Source organism: Theropithecus gelada, chromosome 7a, assembly GCF_003255815.1.
Source record: "Theropithecus gelada isolate Dixy chromosome 7a, Tgel_1.0, whole genome shotgun sequence".
Classification (NCBI taxonomy): Eukaryota; Metazoa; Chordata; class Mammalia; order Primates; family Cercopithecidae; genus Theropithecus; species Theropithecus gelada.
In genome coordinates, this window is record NC_037674.1 from 9,362,882 (window position 1) to 9,383,924 (window position 21,043).

General features: G+C 40.3%; 1 protein-coding gene and 1 pseudogene across 1 annotated transcript; both read right to left on the reverse strand.

Moving 5' to 3' along the window:
* Positions 1 to 1,883: 1,883 nt before the first annotated feature.
* EMC7 (ER membrane protein complex subunit 7) lies at positions 1,884 to 20,965 on the reverse strand. Its single transcript, XM_025389649.1, has 5 exons — positions 20,627 to 20,965; positions 14,609 to 14,728; positions 8,589 to 8,727; positions 6,023 to 6,103; positions 1,884 to 2,346 (listed from the first exon to the last, which is right to left on the reverse strand). Exons 1-5 carry the CDS (start codon positions 20,950 to 20,952, stop codon positions 2,194 to 2,196), a joined length of 819 nt encoding a protein of 272 aa, XP_025245434.1. The 5' UTR covers positions 20,953 to 20,965; the 3' UTR covers positions 1,884 to 2,193.
* LOC112627996 lies at positions 3,492 to 4,274 on the reverse strand (annotated as a pseudogene).
* Positions 20,966 to 21,043: the final 78 nt, after the last annotated feature.

Consider the following 21,043-nt stretch of genomic DNA (forward strand, 5'->3'; position numbering starts at 1 on the left):
CTCCACCTCCCAAGTAGCTGGGACTACAGGCACGTGCCACCACGCCCAGCTAATTTTTTTATTTTTAGTAGAGACGGGGTTTCACCACGTTGGCCAGGATGGTCTTAATCTCTTGACCTTGTGATCTGCCTGCCTGGGCCTCCCAAAGTACTGGGATTACAGGCGTGAGCCACCGCACCCAGCCTAAAACACTAATTTTCAGTGAAAATTAGAATACTAGTTGAATGAATGACATTTAGCTAGTGTTCCAACACTTTATTTTCAATAAATGATTCGATTTTAAAAGACCTATTTCTATCATTGACCTGTTTACCCGTATAATCATTCAGAGCTTAACCAGTTTGGTAACAGTGTATATAATATAAATAAAGACACTTAATGTTCTGCATCAGAACTTTTTTTTTTTTGAGACAGAGTCTCAGTCTTGTCACCCAGGCTGGAGTGCAGTGGCGTGACGGCTCACTGCAACCTCCACCCCGCCGAGGTTCAAGCAATTCTCCTGCGTCAGCCTCCCCAGCAGCTGGGATTACAGGCGCCTGCCATCAAGCCCGGCTAATTTTTTGTATTTTTAGTAGAGATAGGGTTTTACCATGTTAGTAAGGCTGGTCTCAAACTCCTGACCTCAGGTGATCCACCAGCCTTGGCCTCCCAAAGTACTGGGATTACTTACAGACGTGAGCCACCATGCCCAACCCAGAACTTATTTCTTTAAAAGAAAACACGTACCTCATTTTTAAATGAACAATAGCACCTAATACAAAAGAGAAAATTGAGTTTGGAACCTACTCTGGTTTTTTTCACTGATTTAATAACAATACAGGAGTTCTTTAGTATGGGAGAGAATAGGAGCCCTTGACTAGAAGCAATACTGTGGCCTGAGAGTTAATTAAAATAACCCAAAAGGAAAAGGTGTGAAAATGTAACTTATTGAAATAAAAAACTTTTGAGATACTCCTGATTGGAAAGTAGTTATTTGGCCGGGCGCAGTGGCTCACGGCTGTAATCCCAGCACTTTGGGAAGACAAGGCAGGCGGATCACCAGAGGTCAGGAGTCCGAGACTAGCTTGGCCAACGTGGTGAAACCCTGTCTCTATTAAAGATACATTAGCTGGGCGTGGTGGCACATGCCTGTAATCCCAGCTACTTGGGAGGCTGAGGCAGGAAAATCGCTTGAACCCGGGAGGCGAAGGTTGCAGTGAGCCAAGATCGTGCCCTTGCACTCCAGCCTGGGCGACAAGACTGAAACTCTGTCTCAAAAAAAAAAAAAAAAAAGAAAGTAGTAATTTCTCTTCTAACACCTCTGAGAAGCTATGATCAGAAAGATGAGGGGTTTGAAAAGCTACCTGTGTTATATATCTCTATTACAAGATGGAGCTCTAAGGTGGATTCCCCATCCTTAGGCTCTAGAAGGCTCTCCTACTGTTGTACTTCTTTCCCCTGGCCATTCATTCTCTGTTATTATTTGTCCTCCTTCCCTACATAATAAGTTCTATCAAGGAGCACTTGGATATTATCCATATCTGTACTCTACCTTGCATCACAGCACATAGCTGGTACTCAATAATTGTAAAACGAATACCATAGATGGCAACCAGAATAAAAAAGTTGATAAGATCTATTGTGATTCATATGTCCACACTCTGAAACTAACTGTAATAATAAGAAATTGAAACTACATCAGCAACATATGGTTCCACCTCAGATTATCAGGGAGAACTGAAAATTTTGAAAGCTGTGGCCGCATAAAAAACCATGTGCATGCTGTCTAAAAATAACAACCACTCCCTTTCAAAGAGGAAAGGTCAATTTCAAGCCTCAGATAATTGAAGAAAATTGTCAGAAAAAAAGAAACATTAAGTGAAAAAAAAAAGAAAGATGATTTCATCTCTGGATTAAGATGTTTTAATATACATAATGTATAGTAGTTCATATAATTTATTAATGGCATTTTCTATAGGACACTGTAATTAATTCAGTGACATCAATATTGACCTCATACAGACAAAAGATGAAAGCTGGGTTTTCTCGTGTACCAAGTACAAAACATGTGCTAAAAAGTTAACATATACAGTTGTAAGAGATCAACGTTCGCGATGACTCAAGTTTACAGTAGTTGTTTCACACGGTTTGCCAAGACTTGGATGCCACCCAGTGTTGCTGTGTTTGTGCAAATGCCAGCTCTGGACGGCCTGACTACCTCCTTTTGCCAGCCCCACTTTTGCCTGTTTTACTGCTGCCGCTGCTAGATTTGCCAGATGATTTTGAAGAGAAGAGTCTTGTCATGAACTCAGAAACATCAGGCAACTCATGGTTGGAATTCAGCATATTCATTGACTGCTCCATTTCCTGCAAGAAGACAAGGCACAATGATATGTAGGATCCTTCGAGTCTTTTAACTCCTAACACTTCCTATTAAAGAAAAAGTAAAGGAGTAGAACAAGTGAAAGGTACTGGTTCTGGGAATGATGCAACATCATACTCAATAGTACTTCACCTATGTATCATTAGTAACTATTTTCCATACCTCCTTTATACCACTAAACATTCTGACTCCTAGTAAATGTCCAATAAATGATTGCCTAAGGTTTGATTCTACTTGTCTTAATAAAGAACATGTTTTTCTGATAATGAATATATTTGATTATATTCCTATCTTATGTTTTCTGATTAAAGTGCTTTCTTATTGTTTTAATGAGTACATTTTTAAGTTCATGCTTTCTTTAGATGCATATAACCAGAATATTAATTTTTAACTATATATCGAGGTATCAGTAAAGTTTGGAAAATAAGTTCTGTATTTCTACGAGTTCATTTATAAGCCTCATAAATCTATGAATGCTGTATGGCTCGGGTGACTTCGATTAGACTCTAAAGCAAGCATCACACTGTTACAAACAAGTCATTGGCAAAACAGGATAGGACTTGGCACTTTTGAGTATTTGTCGTCCCCCTTAATTGACCCAAAAATCTATAAAGTACTGTTTGATAGTTATATAATATTAATGTAACATCTGCTTCATTTAAATTTTAAGTGACATTCTAAAAGTGAACTTAAAATTGACTTTAGTCCATTCACACATGAAAAAGATAGCAAGTACTGCATTATCTACCATTTCTTTTCTTTTTTTTTTTTTTTTAAGAGAGAGTGCTCAGGTGATCCTCCTGCCTCAGCTTCCTGGGCAGCTGGGACTATAGGCACACAACATAACACTAGGATTTCATTTCAAATTGAACACTGTTAGGATATTAGCTTGAGCTTTTCCCACAAAGGTAGAATTTATTCCTAAGTTTTAAAGGAGAAGGTGCTTTTACAAATAAGGCTAGGAAAAGAAATATTGTAAACATAAATCAAATATGTTAACATGCCCCAATAATTAAGAAATAAATGTATATGGTAACAGCTCTTGAGTCCCTGCAAACGTATCAACTCTATTTTTCAATCTGTTCAATTCTTCAGCTCTATTTTTTTTTTTTTTTCAGTTTTTGTGGTTTTATTTAAACACAAATAAAACATGCACATGAGCCACTGATTCCTTCTCCTCACTGTGCAGCCTGGCACTGGGACTCGTGACTCTGATGGCCAGCTGGGCTCCTCTTTCCAGATGGCTTTGTGGTTCTTGGAGGAAACACCCTGAGTAATCTCAGCACGGTAAGATTTGTTGCAGATCAGCAGTACTTCCAGTTCCTTTATGTTGTAGATCAGGAACTTCCAGAAGCCACTGGGTAGTAAGTACTTTGTTTTTTTGCTTTTTTGGGTTTATTTTTTATTTTTATTTTATTATTATACTTTAAGTTCTAGGGTACATGTGCACAACGTACAGGTTTGTTACATATGTATACTTGTGCCATGTTGGTGTGCTGCACCCATCAACTCATCAGCACCCATCAACTCGTCATTTATATCAGGTATAACTTCCAATGCAATCCCTCCCCCCTCCCCACTCCCCATGATAGGCCCCGGTGTGTGATGTTCCCCTTCCCGAGTCCAAGTGATCTCATTGTTCAATTCCCACCTATGAGTGAGAACATGCGGTGTTTGGTTTTCTGTTCTTGCGATAGTTTGCTGGTAAGTACTTTGTTTCTTTGCTGCTCCCATAACCAATGCTGGGCATCAAGATCTGGCCCTTGAATCTTCTACGAACACTGTTGTCAGTGCCTCTAGGTTTCTGCCAGTTAAGCTTAATTTTGACATATTGGTCTGACTGGTACCAGATAAACCTCTTGGCTCTCTTTTTGATGATCTTGGGCTTCACAAAGGATCTGAGGGCAGCCATGATGCCAAGTAGGAGATGATGCCACCTCTGCAGGCAGTGCCAAGGAAGAGAGCTTCTGAAGCTCTTGAATCAACTTTTTACGATGCTTACGATGTGCAAAGCACTTTACAAGGAATGAACTTTTTTTTTAAACAGAGTTTTGCTCTTCTTGCCCAGGCTGGAGTGCAATGGCGCAATCTTGGCTCACTGCAACCTCCGCCTCCCAGGTTCAAGCGATTATCCTGTCTCAGCCTCCCAAGTAGCTTGGATTACATGTGCCACCACGCCCAGCTAATTTTTTGGTATTTAGTAGAGACGGGGTTTCACCATGTTAGTAAGGTTGGTCGCGAACTCCTGACCTCAGGTGATGCACTGCCTTGGCCTCCCAAAGTGCTGGGATTACAGGCCTGCGCCACTGTGCCCGGCCGGAATGAACTTAAATCAAATGTGACTTCTGATGCTTCCCTCTACTGGGTCACAGTTAATTGGCTTAACATATACAAGGAATGCATAGGATGTATTACGTTCAGTCTAACACTGAAACAAAAATGCAAACATTTACCAATAAGACATTTTGAAATATCAAAAATCTTTCTTTTCCTATGAATATTTTTCTGCCATTCCTGCTTGGAATAGACACCTTATTACCTTCCACAGAATGTAATCACCTACTATCTTAGCAAACATTTTTATTTACCTTATTTCTTTAAGAAATAAGATAAATTTCTATTAAGAAAAAAGAAAAGAAATAGTCACAAAATCCCCTGATAGCAAGAAGACTATTTGATAAATCCATTCTATTTTCTACATTTAACTGGACTGAGCCTACTGATGACAGGAATGGCCTATAATTCATTTCTGTATCTCAGTATCGAGACCCTAGAAATTGATTAATAAATGTTTACTCAGGAATGAATAAAATGTCAACACATCAATATACTAAATAAAATGGGGAACTTTGAAACTCAGAGGATACTTGTTGATGGTTGAATGGAAAAATGCACAATTGTTTTTTGAAAAAAATGAAGAGTTCAAATGGCAGCCAATATTCAAAGAGAAAATGTGGTGGCACTAAATTGCAAGCATCCTACTTAGCAAATCCTCTCCCTCTGCTCAACCAGTATGGCTTCGTGGTACAGAATTCAAAGGTCACTCCTCTACTTATCCATCCCCCTTAGTCTATCTGAATTTCTTTTGTGTGTCTGAACACATAAACTGAGTATGTACTCTGAAGAGAGTTTTGTAAAGTAAAGGCAGATCATAGGAGCAATCATTTTGTAAAATATTTAGATTAAGTATACCAGAATTATTACACATTTCAGCTATTTAAAAAGTAAGGCACACAAAGAGGCTAGGATCCAGTAAGATGTTTTAGCTACACGAAGAGATCCAGGCCTTTAAATCAGGCAGAACTAACAATTTATCTAGTCTAATGGAAGCAGCTAATTAAATGCCAGGAACATGATACTGTGTTAATACAACCTCTAGATTAATTTGGCTTGGGAACTAGAATAAAATTGAGAAAAACCAAGCCACCCAGCTACGATGGGATAGAGCAAACATCACAATACGGTTCAAAGACCCACAGATGGGGCCAGGCATGGTGTCTCAGACCTATAATCCCAGCGCTTTGGGAGGCTGAGGCAGGTAGATAGCTTGAGCCCAGGATGAGGCCACTCAGACTGACTGTGCCACTGCACTCCAGCTTGAGCAACAGAGACTCTGTCTCTTAAAAAAAAAAAAAATCCATAGCTGGACAATCATCTTACCCGTCTCATGTCAGGATCACTTGTGTTGACCACTTTAGGCAGAAGCACAAATATCAATAAAGGAAGAACCATCATCATAACCTGCAGAAAAAAAAAAAAAATCCAGAAAATATTTTTCCCCCACTTTACAGTTAATAGAACAAAAAATGCACTTAACAACCAATGGTGAAATTAAAGATTTAAATGTTGTCTATACAATAACACTAGTAGCAACCATCTCAATTCTACTGAACCGGTTCTGATGACAGCAAGGTGCTGTCTGTCTGACAATGGTGGACTATTATAGAATGTAAAAGTTTTCTGTATGTATGTTCGGACTTTAGACACTTCATAGCTGTGCCTCCCACCTATCTTTTTGCAGAGTTTACTGTGTTATTTAACACAAATAGTTTGCAAATGGAACTATCTATTCGCTTTTTTTTAATGTATAGTCTGGCAATGGGATTGGTGATCCAATGGCAAGCTAACAGCTCTTTTCAGATGACTGTGGTTCTTGGAAAACTGACCTACTTTAGCAGACCAGTTTTGAAAAATGACCTAGAAGCATCACGCACTGGAGCACTAGATACACTTCCACAGAATTTCAGAGATGAGAACATGGAAGATGAATAAGCTCTGGAGTTTCACTGCTGACTTCTTCCATCCAGTCTCCCTCCTGCCTCTTCATCTCTGACAACAGAGTCTAGGTACGAATTTATTCCTCTCTAGGGGATATACAGCCTCCGAATATAGATCATGTGTGATCTAAATAGCTATCAGCAAGGAATATGAACAAAACTTAGATGAATTCTTTTATTTTTATTTTCTGAGACACAGTCTCACTCTGTACCCCAGGCTGGAGTGTGGTGGCACAATCTCGGCTCACTGCAACCTCCACCCTCCCTGGTTCAAGCAATTCTCCTGTCTCAGCCTCCCGAGTAGCTGGGATTACAGGTGCCCACCACCACATCCGGCTAACTTTTTATATTTTTGGTAGAGACGAGGTTTCACCATGTTGGCCAGGCTGGTCTCGAACTGCTGACCTCGTGATCCGCCCACCTCAGCCTCCCAAAGTGCTAGGATTACAGGTATGAGCCACCACGCCTGGCCTACTTAGATAAATTCTAAGATAGCAATTCAATTTTTAAAAACAGCAAAAGAAGGCCGGGCGCGGTGGCTCAAGCCTGTAATCCTAGCACTTTGGGAGGCCGAGACGGGCGGATCACAAGGTCAGGAGATCGAGACCATCCTGGCTAACACGGTGAAACCCCGTCTCTACTAAAAAGTACAAAAAACTAGCCGGGCGAGGTGGCGAGCGCCTGTAGTCCCAGCTACTCGGGAGGCTGAGCCAGGAGAATGGCGTAAACACGGGAGGCGGAGCTTGCAGTGAGCAGAGATCCGGCCACTGCACTCCAGCCTGGGTGACAGAGCGAGACTCCGTCTCCAAAAAAAAAAAAAAAAAAAAACAGCAAAAGAAAAGGCCAATTTATTTCTAAAAACTGCTTTCTTGATGATAGTCAACAATAATTTATTGTATATTTTTAAATAACAACCAAAGAGTGGAATTGGTATGCTCCTAACATTTACAAAAACATGATAAATGCTTAAGGTGAGGGATAACCCAATTACCCTGATATGATTAATACACATCATATGCCTGTATCAACACATCACATGTGCCTCATAAATGTACATTATTAGGTACCTACAATAATTAAAAACAAAAACAAATGTTTAAAGAATGCATGCTATTAGTGTTTCATTATTAGTGAGTATCATAACATCGGTTTCATAATGCCAACTACTTAAATTACCATAGAATAACTTTTTTCTTCACTACACATGTCAAAAAAAGAGAAAGAAATCCTTACTTGTGCTATCAATAGGGGCTGGTTAATAAATGATGGCACATTCATCAATGGACCAATAATATGCAGGTAGTACGGCCAGGCGCAGTGGCTCACGCCTGTAATCCCAGCACTTTAGGAGGCCGAGACAGGCAGATCACCTGAGGTCAGGAGTTCAAGACCAGCCTGGCCAAGATGGAGAAACTCCATCTCTACTAAAAATACAAAATTAGCTGGGCGTGGTGGCGCATGCCTGTAATCCCAGATACTTGGGAGGCTGAGGCAGGAGAATCACTTGAACCCAGGAGGCAGAGGTTGCAGTGAGCCGAGATTGCTCCATTGCACTCCAGCCCGGGCAACAAGAGCAAAACTCCGTCTAAAAAAAGTCAAAAAAAAAAACCCAAAAAATATGCAGGTAGTATGAAGAATGAGACAGCTCCAAGTATGACTGACTTACTGAATATCCTTATTCTATTTGAAATGTAAAATATGTTATCATAAGCATTTATCCAATTTCTATTACACATTTCAATAATCAAATCTACAGTGCAATTCTCATTATATTTTCTTCATTACATATTCCCAAAGCCACTGTTCTTCTGAAATCTGCAAACTACTCACAATTATCCTTTCTTCCACCAATCTGACCTCAGCTTTCTATCTCACAGGGGTCTGAAGTTGCCACTGCCTAGAAGCAAATTAGGTATTAGTAAAGTGCTTTATTTTAGCCTGATACATACCATCGGGTTCATTAGAAAGTCTGTCCAGCCCCACGATTCCCTTTTAATAAAGTAAGAAGGTGGACCTGAAGATTTCATTTGGAGAGGATAGGGCAGTCTGACAACCTCTGATGTTTTGATGTAATTCACATATCTTGCTCTGATAAAGCAACATGGGGAAAGCAACAGTAATTCCATTAAAAACATTACTGGTTAAAAGAACTGCTTATATTATATTAGCAATGCCTTATACACACCTTTGGTTTTTTCCAAAATGCTTTAAAATCTAAACTTTTGATCTTGAAAATCTGACCAAAATAGCTTTATCTACATGTCTAAAATATGCAGCAAAACACAGAGAAAAAAATGCTAGACTTGGAAACTTCTAGTTGTAGCTCTGTCATTACCTAGGCCTGTGGGATTAATGAGTTCCCTAACTTCTATTTATGTCAAAAATTATTTTAGAATCCTTCTGGTGCTAAAGTTATTTGATTATATTTAGTAATGAGTTTACTTCATTATACGATACAAAAATACTGGATTTTATTTTTTTGATGGTCTAAGAAATGCATTATTGGATGTAACCAATTTTTAAGGCTATATTGCCAGAAAATTTTATAATGCAAGAAAGCACTGCAACAGTGCTATAGGTAACACTACATTTTTCACCAAAAATGCACTAATTTTAATCAAAATTTTCATCCATGTTTACATATGATTCATTTTACTTTTTGAAAACTGCCTCTCCTATTTCACTGTCACTGCTGTGTTGAATTCTGGGAAATTTCTTTTCTGATCTATCTCCCACTTCTTCTAACTTCTGCTCAGTTTCTTAATGCATCCATTTAGTTGTACATTTCAATGCCTATATTCATTGTAGAAGTTCTATTTTATTCTTTTTTCAAATATCTATAGCCTATTTTGGTATATCATTTCTACGGAAGTCTTTTATTTCCTTAAGTACTTTAAATATATATTAAATTATTTTACAGTCTATATCTAATAATCCTACTATTTAAAGTTCTTGGAGGTCTGATTTATTTGCTGACTCAATGTAGACTGTTTTCTTGGGTTCTTTGTAAGTTTAGTAGACTTAATTTACCTTTATTTAAGTAAAAAGATACAAAGGGTATCTCCTTGCAGAGAGATTATGCATTTGTTTCTGCCAGGAGTTTGGGAATTATAACCAGAAACTATTTTGTTCACTGCTCAGCTTGGAAGTTCCTGGATTATGCAGAAAGTAATAAATTCATACCCCAGATTGTAATGAGTATAGGAGCATAAGTATCAGTTTTCAGGCGAGACTTTTTCCCCCAAAGGCCAGGGCCAGACTTTTACCTCCGAAAATCCAGGGCCTTCTGCATTTTAGTACTAGAGCTCAAAGGGAGGACCAAATTTTAGATCTAATTCTGACTCCAAGCAAGCCCATGGCTTGCCTCCTCCCTGCACACTGCTAATTAAATCTAAGCCTTCTGGGTTAGAGAATATCAAAATCTCCAGATGGCGAAGTGGTTTATAGTTTATCCCCTAGGGATTTCCTTTGTTTTGGAGGGAGCTAAGCATTTATTAATAAAAGAAAATGTTTGTCATATTTTTATCCAGCATTTCTCTGCCAAAATGTCAGAAGTGAAAATCCCACATATATTCAAAACTAATTTATCATTCATGGTGTATGCTTATAAAATATTGGTCAAGGCTGGGCACAGTAGCTAATGTCTGTAATCTCAGCACTTTGGGAGGCCGAGGTGGGTGGATCATTTGAGGTCAGGAGTTTGAGACTAGCCTGGCCAACATGGTGAAACTCTGTCTCCACTGAAAATACAAAAATTAGCCAGCCTTGGTGGCATGTGCCTGTAATCCCAGCTACTTGGCAGGCTGAGGCAGGAGAAACACTTGAACCCAGGAAACAGAGATCGTAGCGAGCTGAGGGTACGCCACTGCATTCCAGTCTGGGTGACAGAGTAAGACTCCATCACAAAAAAAAAAAAAAAAAAAGAATTAGGATCTTAGATGAATCCTACTTTGTTCTCTACTCTGTCCCACCCCCAATTATGTTTTATTTTTATTTTTTTGAGACGAAATATCGCTCTGTAGCCCAGGCTGGAGTGCAGTGGCACAATCTTGGCTCACTGCAACCTTTGCCTCCCAGGTTCAAGCCATTCTCCTGCATCAGCCTCTGAGTCATCAGAGTACATCTTTATGTAATCATATTAGGGGCTTTAAAATAAATTTTAAACCTGAGCAAGAAGCTCAACTTTACAATTTTTTCTACCTTAAAAGTGGTCAGAATACTTACTTACATTAGCCAATAGGTGGCAAAATCACCTAACACAAAGCTCATTCTATAATAAGAAACTTATTGAATTCATGTAACTTACTAAATTCTGACCTAAACGTAAAAAAAGAATGGTTGTTATGGGTACTTAAAGTATGGTTTCTACTGTGTATCGCTTTCGCACCATAGTAAAGTCAAAAAATTCTAAGTTGAGGGCCAGGCACTGTGGTTCACACCTATAACCCCAGCACTTTGGGAGGCTGAAGCAGGCGGATCACAATGTCGAGAGATCAAAATTATCCTGGCCAACATGGTGAGACCCTGCCTCTATTAAAAATATAAAATTAATTGGGCATGGTGGCATGCGCCTGTAGTCCCAGCTACTCAGGAGGCTGAGGCACGAGAATTGCTTGAACCCGGGAGGCAGACGTTGCAGTGAACCACGACCACGCCACTGCACTCCTGCCTGGCGACTCTGTCTCAAATTAAAAATAATAATAATAATAATAATTCTAAGTTGAACCATTGTAAGCTGGGGACCGTCTATATTTAAAACAATATTCCTATTTGCTGAGACTACTTTATTCAAAATTTAACCAGAGTAAAAAGGATTAAAAAAAAATACAAGTATTCTCTTTTGTGTAACAGCTCTCATTCCCTCCAATATTGTTTTCAATATAAAAAAATGTTTAAAGCAGTATATATAACATATACTGTGGTCCACATACCCCCCCATTTCCAAGCTTACAATTCTAAAATATACAAAAAGTCATGAATAAGTCCTTTAAGGAACAGATTTAACATAAAAGAATTTTACATATACATACACACACACACACACACACACACACACATATATATATATATATATTTTTTTTTTTGAGACAGGATCTTGCTCTGTTGCCCAGGCTAGAGTGCAGTGGTACAGTCATGGCTCACTGCTGCAGCCTCAACCTCCCAGGCTCAAGCAATTCTCCTACCTCAGCCTACTAGGTAGCTGGGATCACAAGCATGTGCCATCATGTCCAGCTAAGTTTTTAACCTTTTTTTTTTGGTAGAGACAGGGTCTTCACTATGCTGCCCAGGCTGGTCTCAAACTCCTGGGCTCAAGTGATGTAACTGCCTCAGCCTCCCACAGTGCTGGGATTATAGGCGTGAGCCACCACACCTGGCCTATATATACATTTTTAAAAATCTTCATGTTTCCAAAAAGACATGAGAAAGTCAATACTTCAAAAAATTCATCTACTTCAAAACAATCTATTCCATCAAAATATATTTATAAACATATATACAAGGTACTACCTTCTAACTGAAGCTTTGCCCTTACCCCAAATAGCCAAAAGCAAGAAATGTCATCAGAATTTGGACAAAAAAATATTCTAAGACAATAATTTAACTTCAAAAATAAGGAAGAAGCTGGATACGATGTGTGCCTGTAATCCCAGCTACTTAGGAGGCTGAGGTGGGAAGATTGCTAAAGGTCAGTGTGAGGCTGTAGCGGGCTATGTGATTGCACCTGAGAATAACCACTACACTCCAACTTATGCAACATAGCAAGACCTTGTCTCTCTAAAAAGTAGGGGGTAAAAGTAATTTGTTTTTAAGAATATACTTATTAGTGGCATTAGAGTATTACTTTACTGATAATATCAAGAATATTCTCTTGGACAGGCACAGTGGCTCACACCTGTAATCCCAGCACTTTGGGAGGCCAAGGTGGGCAGATCACTCGAGGTCAGGAGTTTGAGAACAGCCTGGCCAACATGGCGAAACCCCATCTCTACTAAAAATACAAAAATCAGGCCAGGCGCGGTGGCTCACACCTGTAATCCCAGCACTTTTGGAGGCCGAGGCGGGTGGATCACAAGGTCAGGAGTTGGAGACCAGCCTGGCCAATATGGTGAAATCCTGTCTCTACTAAAAATACAAAAATTAGCCGGGCGTGGTGGTAGGTGCCTGTAGTCCCAGCTACTTGGGAGGCTGAGGCAGAAGAATCACTTGAACCAGGAGGTGGAGGTTGCAGTGAGCCAAGATCATGCCACTGCATTCCAGCCTGGGTGACAGAGCAAGACTCCGTCTCAAAAAAAAAAAAATCAGACGGGCCTGGTGGCGTGCAGCTGTAAGCCCAACTATTTGGGAGGCTGAGGTATGAGAATCCCTTGAACCTGGGAAGCAGAGGTTGCAGTGAGCCAAGATTGTGCCACCGCACTCTAGCCTGGGCAACAGAGCAAGACTGTGTCTCAAAAAAAAAAAAAAAGAAAAAAAAAAGAATATTCTCTTGATAACTGTCTCTGTTTAGTATACATGCTAAAGGAAGAGAAAGAAATCATGACTTGTCTATCAATAGCAGCTGGTTATATAAATGATGGCAAATCCATCAATGGACTAACATGCAGCTAAGGTAAAAGATGGGACAGCTCCGTATGTGACTCATTCTATTTGAATTATGGCATATTTACATATTACATTTTTAAAACTTTCAATGTCAAAGAAAGCAAAGAAAGAAGAAAAAATGTTAGGAGTAAACACTAATTCAGATGTAAATACTATGGTGCTAACTGAACATGCGTCAGCTCAATTTTGAGTCTCTACAAATCAGTCTAAATATGCTGGGCAGACACCAAAAAGATCAGCAGTAAAATTATTTATTAGTCCTCCACCTCCAGATATGGTTTTTGCCTTTGCATTACCTATGCCTTATTACTGCAACATAGAGTCATATTTGATAGCTTAAAGAAGAGACATTACCACTTAAAAGTTGCTTCATATATTTCCTGGTCAGATTTGACCAAAGAGGATGCTATTGCCATGAGACAAAATAAATAAATAAATTTGTTCTATTATAACGGGAAGCTGACTCTGAAGACTACAGATATCTACACAAATGTTTCAACTTCAAATAGGTTTTGCTATTTCACACTTGCAATCTAAATTAGACTATAGTTCTTTTCACCTCCATTGTTTTCCCCAGAAATACTACATTTCCATTGAACACAAAAGATTCCATAAAGAAAGGACTACAGAAATTTCTAGATCAATGAAGTATCAAATAGGTAATAAGAGGTATTATCAAAATATCTCAGCGAAAAACAGGTCATGAATAGTATTTCTAATTTAGAAAAGTTAGATTATTTCCAACTTAATAATCATATTTTTTTTTTTTTTTTTTTTTTTTTTTTTGAGACGGAGTCTCGCTGTGCTCCCAGGCTGGAGTGCAGTGGCCTGATCTCGGCTCACTGCAAGCTCCGCCTCCCGGGTTCATGCCATTCTCCCACCTCAGCCTCCCAAGTAGCTGAGACTACAGGCGCCCGCCACCACGCCCGGCTAGTTTTTTGTATTTTTAGTAGAGACGGGGTTTCACCATGTTAGCCAGCATAGTCTCGATCTCCTGACCTCGTGATCCACTCGCCTCGGCCTCCCAAAGTGCTGGGATTACAGGCTTGAGCCACCGCGCCCGGCCAATAATCATATTTCAATTATAACTTTCATAGCGCTTTAGCTCCTATAGTAAGTAATCTTACCTTTTCTTTATGTAATCATATTAGGAGCTTTAAAATAAATTTTAAGCCTGAGCAAGAAGCTCAACTTTACAATTTTTTCAATGTTCAGATTAAATAAACATAAGGATATTTTAAATGTTTTAAGGAATAGTGGTAGTTTAAATAAAAAGAATTTTCCATCTAAACTATTAATTCTAAAAGGAATATATGCTAAGGTATTCAGTAGCCTCGCTTTTGGCAAAAATTAAATCAGGTGCCCTCACCTCATTTTTCCTTTCGAAGTGATATCCACTCGAACGGGATCAAATCTGTAAGCTGGAGATACAACTTCCACTACATAAGATCCAGAAGGTATATCATGAACCACAAAACTCCCATCTGTCCTGGAAAAATGAAAATCATGTTTAGAAAACCAGCTTAGTCTTTACTTATTTGCCAATTCCCAAATCAACTCTCCTGAAAAATGACATTAAAAGCGACTGGCAAACAAACAAAACCTTGGCAAAAGTTGTCCTGTGCTTCAGTTTCTTTTCTTTTTTCTTTTGAGACAGAATCTCTATGCGACACTCAGGGTAGAGTGCAATGGCATGATCTCAGCTCACTGCAACCTCCACCTCCTGGGTTCAAGTGATTCTCCTGCCTCAGCCTCCTGAGTAGCTGGGATTACAGGCATGTCCCATCATGCCCGGCTAAGTTTTGTATTTTTAGTAGAAACGGGGTTTCACCATATTGGCCAGGCTGGTCTCGAACTCCTGACCTCGGGTGATCCACCCGCCTCAGCCTCCCAAATTGCTGGGATTACAGACGTGAGCCACCGTGCCCGGCCTTCAGTTTCTGTAATTACACTGAACAGGTTCTGAAAATCCCCAAGACCACTCCAGGGTAGCAAAGAAGCCTGACATAGAAAGTAATTATTTTCCTTCTATGGGTAGAGATGACAGGTGACAGACACACAATTCCCATTCGAAAGCCATGTCTTCATTGAATATACATTATTATTACAATATTACGGTTCCAATTTTGCCAATCACCCCCAACAATTTCTTTTCTTTTTTTTTTTTTTTTTTTGAGACGGAGTCTCGCTCTGTCGCCCAGGCTGGAGTGCAGTGGCGCCATCTCGGCTCACTGCAAGCTCCGCCTCCCGGGTTCACGCCATTCTCCTGCCTCAGCCTCCAGAGCAGCTGGGACTACAGGTGCCGCCACCACGCCCAGCTAATTTTTTGTAGTTTTAGTAAAGACGGGGTTTCACCGTGTTAGCCAGGATGGTCTCGATCTCCTGACCTCGTGATCCGCCTGCCTTGGCCTCCCAAAGTGCTGGGATTACAGGCATGAGCCACCACGCCTGGCAAACAATTTCCTACTATTAAAAATGGCAGGCCGGGCGCGGTGGCTCACTCCTGTAATCCCGGCACTTTTTGGAAGGCCGAGGCAGACGGATCACCTGAGGTCAGGAGTTAGAGACCAGCCTGACCAACATGGAGAAACTCCGTCTCTACTAAAACTACAAAATTAGCCAGGTGTAGGTGGCGCATGCCTGTAATCCTAGCTACTCGGGAGGCTGAGGCAGGAGAATCACTTTAATCTGGGAGGCAGAGGTTGCAGTGAGCCATCCAGCCTGGGCAACCAGAGCGAAAACTGTCTCAAAAAAAAAAAGGCATTTTGTTCTAGTTTTAATCTGCAATTTTTGGTTTTCTGTTCTTTTTAACAAATAATAAAAGGTATTTAAGTATCATTTGTTCTATTTGCTATAAATAATTCCCATTTACTTTGGTTACTAGAAGCTTAAAATGTTTATGTAGTTAAAAACATCCATCTTTTCCTTACTGATTTATTCTAAACTTCCTAGACTTAGAAAACCATTCTATCAAGAGCTGGTAATTTCATTTCACAGATCAAAATTAATTTGTTTGAAAAATGAGAAACTACTCTTTTGAGAAAAAAAGTTTCTGTTTCAGGAAAACAAATGGTTCTAAAATGATCAACTGTATCAGAGAATTCCAAATATTATAATAATATATTAAAATAATGCTTCTTAAATCTTCATAGGTTCTTTCATAGTTAAAGGAATAACTAATACTGATGATATCCACAATAGTTACTAAAAAGTAAGATGACAAGACCATCCTGCCTAATACCGTAAAACCTCATCTCTACTAAAAATACAAAAATTAGCCGGGTGTGGTGGCACGCGCCTGTAGTCCAGCTATTCGGGAGTCTGGGCAGGAGAATCACTTGAACCTGGGAGGCGGAAGTTGCAGTGAGTCAAGATTGAGCCACCGCACTCCAGCTTGGGTGACAGATAGAGACTCCGTCTCAAAAAAAAAAAAAGTAAGATGAAAAAATGTTACTCCAAAGCACACACTAAACTAAGCCAGAATTGAAATGTAAACAAGTTAACTTATGCCTGGGCTGGACATCTTCCACTTGCCCTTTAGATCCACTCTCTGCCTTTCTCCTCTTTGCAGACTGGAGGAAGGAAAGAAAATGAGCTTAGTGTATTTCCCCCCAGCTCTCTCACTGACAGGCCACCTCTGACTGGCTGTGTCAAGGGACTGGCTTGTGTCTTTCAATGCAGGCTTTCTTCCCTTCAAGGTTCTAGTAACCTCTACTCTCCTCTTCCTTCAGGATTAGAGACGGTGATAATAACCTTGAGGTTGTAAGCTCCAAGGTACTGCACAGTCTGGCTGTTTCCCCGCACCATTACTACACTGTTTGGTCCCTTCATTAAATTCTCCTTGAATTACTCTAATTTGAGTGTATCTTCTATTTCTTAATGAGACCCTGACTGAACCAATTTCTTTCTTCATTTCTTTCCTTGCCTTTCTTTTTCCTTTCTACTTCCTTCCTTTCTCCTTCCCTCCCTCCCTCCCTTCTCTCTCTCTCTCTCTCTCTTTCTTTTTGAGACAGAGTCTTGCTCTGTCACCCAGGATGGAGTGCAATGGGGTGATCTCTGCTCACTGCAACCTCTACCTCCCGGGTTTAAGTATTCTCCTGCCTCAGCCTCCCTAGCAGCTGGGATTACAGACTACCGCCACTACACCTGGCTGATTTTTTTTTTTTGTATTTTTATTAGAGACAGGGTTTTACCATGTTGGCCAGGCTGATCTTGAACTCCTGACCTCTGGAGTTCCTGACCACACCCAGCCCTGACTCAACCAATTTTAAAACATTTTTTTAGATCCAGAAAAAACAAACTGATGATGGTGGAACACAAATAATATCAGAAATAATTTTTTAAAAAGCAAATATATTTATCATCCTAAGGTAAACATTTTACTTAAGAAAAGTAACATAAAGTTTGCAATACAAAATTTAAAATTTGTGACCAGGCGCAGTGGCTCACGCCTGTAATCCCAGCACTTTGGGAGGCCGAGGTGGGCGGATCACAAGGTCAGAAGATCGAGACCATCCTGGCTAACACGTTGAAACCCCATCTCTACTAAAAACACAAAAAATTAGCCAGGCATGATGGTGGGCGCCTGTAGTCCCAGCTACTCGGGAGGCTGAAGCAGGAGAATGCCATGAACCTGGGAGGCAGAGCTTGCAGCGAGCTGAGATCGTGCCACTGCACTCCAGCCTGGGCAACAGAGCAAGACTCTGTCTCAAAAAAAAAAAAAAAAAAAATTTAAATTTGTCCTTAAAAATGTACTCTACAAAATGTAGGTAGGCCTTGTTGGATCCTGATTTGAAAGAACAATTATATAAAAAACATTTTTGAGATAACTGAGGAAACATAAAAATGGGACTACTAGATGATATTAATGCATGATTATTTTGTTGAATCAATAATGGTAATGTGGTTTTTGTTTAAGTCCTTATTTTTTGGAGATACATAATAATGCTTTTACAAGTAAAATCATATTATGCTTAGAACCATTTAAAAATATTTCAGAAAAAAATTAATGAAGGTACACAAAAGACATGAAACAAAACAGTAGAATGCCATTCTATTTTATGCATGTCTGAAAATTTCTATAATAAAAAGTTCAAAAAAGTATAGAATATAATATTACTATGTTAAAAAAAACAAAACCTGAAAACCACCTGTCCAAAAACAGAGGACTGTTTAAATAAATTATGGCTTATATATATTGTGATGATAGCAAGAAATGGCATGAGGAATCTTCAGGCCCAATTCCCTTTACCTCCACTAACCAAGTCCTAAGCCACCTCCAATAAGCACAAACGTAAGTCAAAGCCCTGTGCTAGTCATGCAAAACAGCTACAATACAAATTATCTACCCCTTTTCCAATAAGATTATCACCATAACCTCCTCATATTAATTCTCCATCAACCTTTCTTTTTTTCCTGAGAGACAGGGTTTTGCTCTGTAGCCCAGGCTGGAGTGCAATGGCACGATCACAGTTCACTAGAGCCTCAACTGCCTCAGCTCAAGCAATCCTCCCACCTCAGCCTCCCAAAAGTGCTAAGATTACAGGTGTGAGCCACCATGCCTGGCAATTCTCCATCAACCTTTCTACATACAAATGAAAGAACATGAAATGGTATCAAAAGGTGTTCAAGAACATTAAGTGAAAAAGGCAGGTTACAAACTACTATATATTATATTTTACTAGTAAAAACATAAGTCATGTGATTCCAAATGAAGCCGGAAAAATGGCAGGCACCATGGCTCACACGTGTAATCCCAAAAATGTGACAGGCTGAGGCAGAAGTATCACTTGAGGCCAGGAGTTTGAGACCACACTGCGCAACACAGCAAGACCCTGTCTCTACAAAAAAAAATTTAAAAATTAGCTGGACATGGTGGCATCCGCCTGTAGTCCTAGCTACTCAGGAGGCTGAGACAGGAGGATCGCTTGAGTACAGAAGTTCGAGGCTGCCATGAACTATCATATCACCACTGCACTCCAGGTTGAATGACAGAACAAGACCTTGTCTCCAAAAAAAAAAGATACAATGAAACATTAAGGGTTGTTTCCCCACTTTGTTTCTAATATACTATTTTCAAACAGCTACAATACAAATTACCTACCCCTTTTCCAATAAGATTATCATCATAAACTCCTCACATTAATTCTCCATCAACTTTTCTTTTTTTCCTGAGACACGGTTTTGCTCTGTAGCTTTCTAAAAGCTCTGCTTTTTAAAAGAACTGTATACAGCAGAAGAGTGGCCAAATGGTCAATTAAGGCTCATTCCTAAAGCTTTATGAGAACTGTATCATTAAAACATCATTAATTAGGGTAAACTCTAAAGAATGTCCTAATGCCAGATTCTTAATGACAGATGGCAGTAAAATACTGGTTGTAAATTTGTCACTATTTATTAATCTAAGGTTGAAATTACCAATCAAGGGCACTTAGATGATCTGAACAAATATGTAAATCAGATTTGGATTTAAATGTCCACATTTAAGTTGTCTGATGTTCAGATACCATTTGCTGGTGTACGAACCCACCAAAGGAAACACTTCCTAATTATTTTCTTTCAGTTTACAGTTTCACCTACTAAGTAAGGGTGGAAAGATTTAAAACAACGTAGTTGTGCCTAGACATTTCCAAAGCAGGCTGCTGCAAAACTAGTGCTAACAAATTCGTCCTGTCTTTTAATATAGACAGAAATCCCACTTCCACTAATAGCACGAAAGGACAGAAGAAAGCAATGTAGAGAAACCCTACTTTCACATAAATGACAAGTGTGATATATAGCAAATCCCTCGATGAATTCAAGTGTAAAAAAGAACAACAATCGCACCCCCAAGCCAAAACAACAAAAAAAAGTGCTTTGATTAGGGATTTCAGGGCCTGTTAATTTTAGAAGCAGTAACATTAGCCTCCCAGTCTATGTCGTCACTAGAAGCCCTTTGGGTTTTGAGAATTCCCACCTGTGTCGCATCTTTCTACATAATATCAAGCTACCAAAAGACTGAAGTGAATGCAAGAAACGACTAGGTTCTCGGGAAACCAGATGAGATATAAAAGAAAGAATCCAACAAGAGACTAATAAAGGTCCACTTGTCCCCAGGGCCCAGGAATGATCGTCCCCACATGGGGCCAAAACAAGGTTGAAAATAACTGACTCCATGCTCTGACCATGGCAGGGGGTGAGCGCCTGCCATGCTCATTCCAGAGGTACAGGACCGGGAAAGGGAAAGCATCCGACTGCCTCCCAAGGTCTCCCGGCATAGACCGTTAGCGGCACCCTCCCCTTCAGTCTGAGACAGCGACGTTGTCCCGCCCTGACACTTAACTCTCCTGGTGGGGTCCCTGTCCGGCCTCCATCCCAGCCTTTTTCCCGCTGCCCTCAGGATGCTCACTTAAGGAAACCGACGTGCTCTTCTCCGTCTACGAGCACTCGGGCCGCCGAGATCCAGTCCTGAGGTTTCACCCCTGGAACAACTGCACGCCCCTCAATCTTGAAGCGATCTCCTATGCCGACCCCACTCCCTCCCGATCCCTCGGCAGCAGCCCCGGGCACCTCCGAGCTCTGGACATCCCCTGATAGCAGCAGCAGCAGCAGCACGGGAAAGAAGCCCCACAGAGCGGCCGCCATGACAGCAGCTCTACACTCAGGCCGGCAGCCCCGGAAGCCCTCCCAGTCTCCCGGCCGCCACCGCCGCCGCCGGCGGCTTGATGTTGTCATCACTGGGCGCCCGTTTCTGTCATAAGCTGTGGGATCCAACCAGAGGGAAGAAATCATGGCCGATCGACTAGCGAGGCGGAAGTAAGGCGGA

Bases quoted from the DNA above. Each gene is read 5' to 3' on its own strand.
- EMC7 (XM_025389649.1), bottom strand. From the start codon at position 20,952: ATGACAACATCAAGCCGCCGGCGGCGGCGGTGGCGGCCGGGAGACTGG. The intron at 14,729-20,626 runs GTGAGCATCCTG...TCATTTTTCCAG, and splicing joins GAGCACGTCGGTTTCCTTAA to GACAGATGGGAGTTTTGTGG. The intron at 6,104-8,588 runs GTATGTATCAGG...TTTTTTCTGCAG, and splicing joins ACTTTCTAATGAACCCGATG to GTTATGATGATGGTTCTTCC.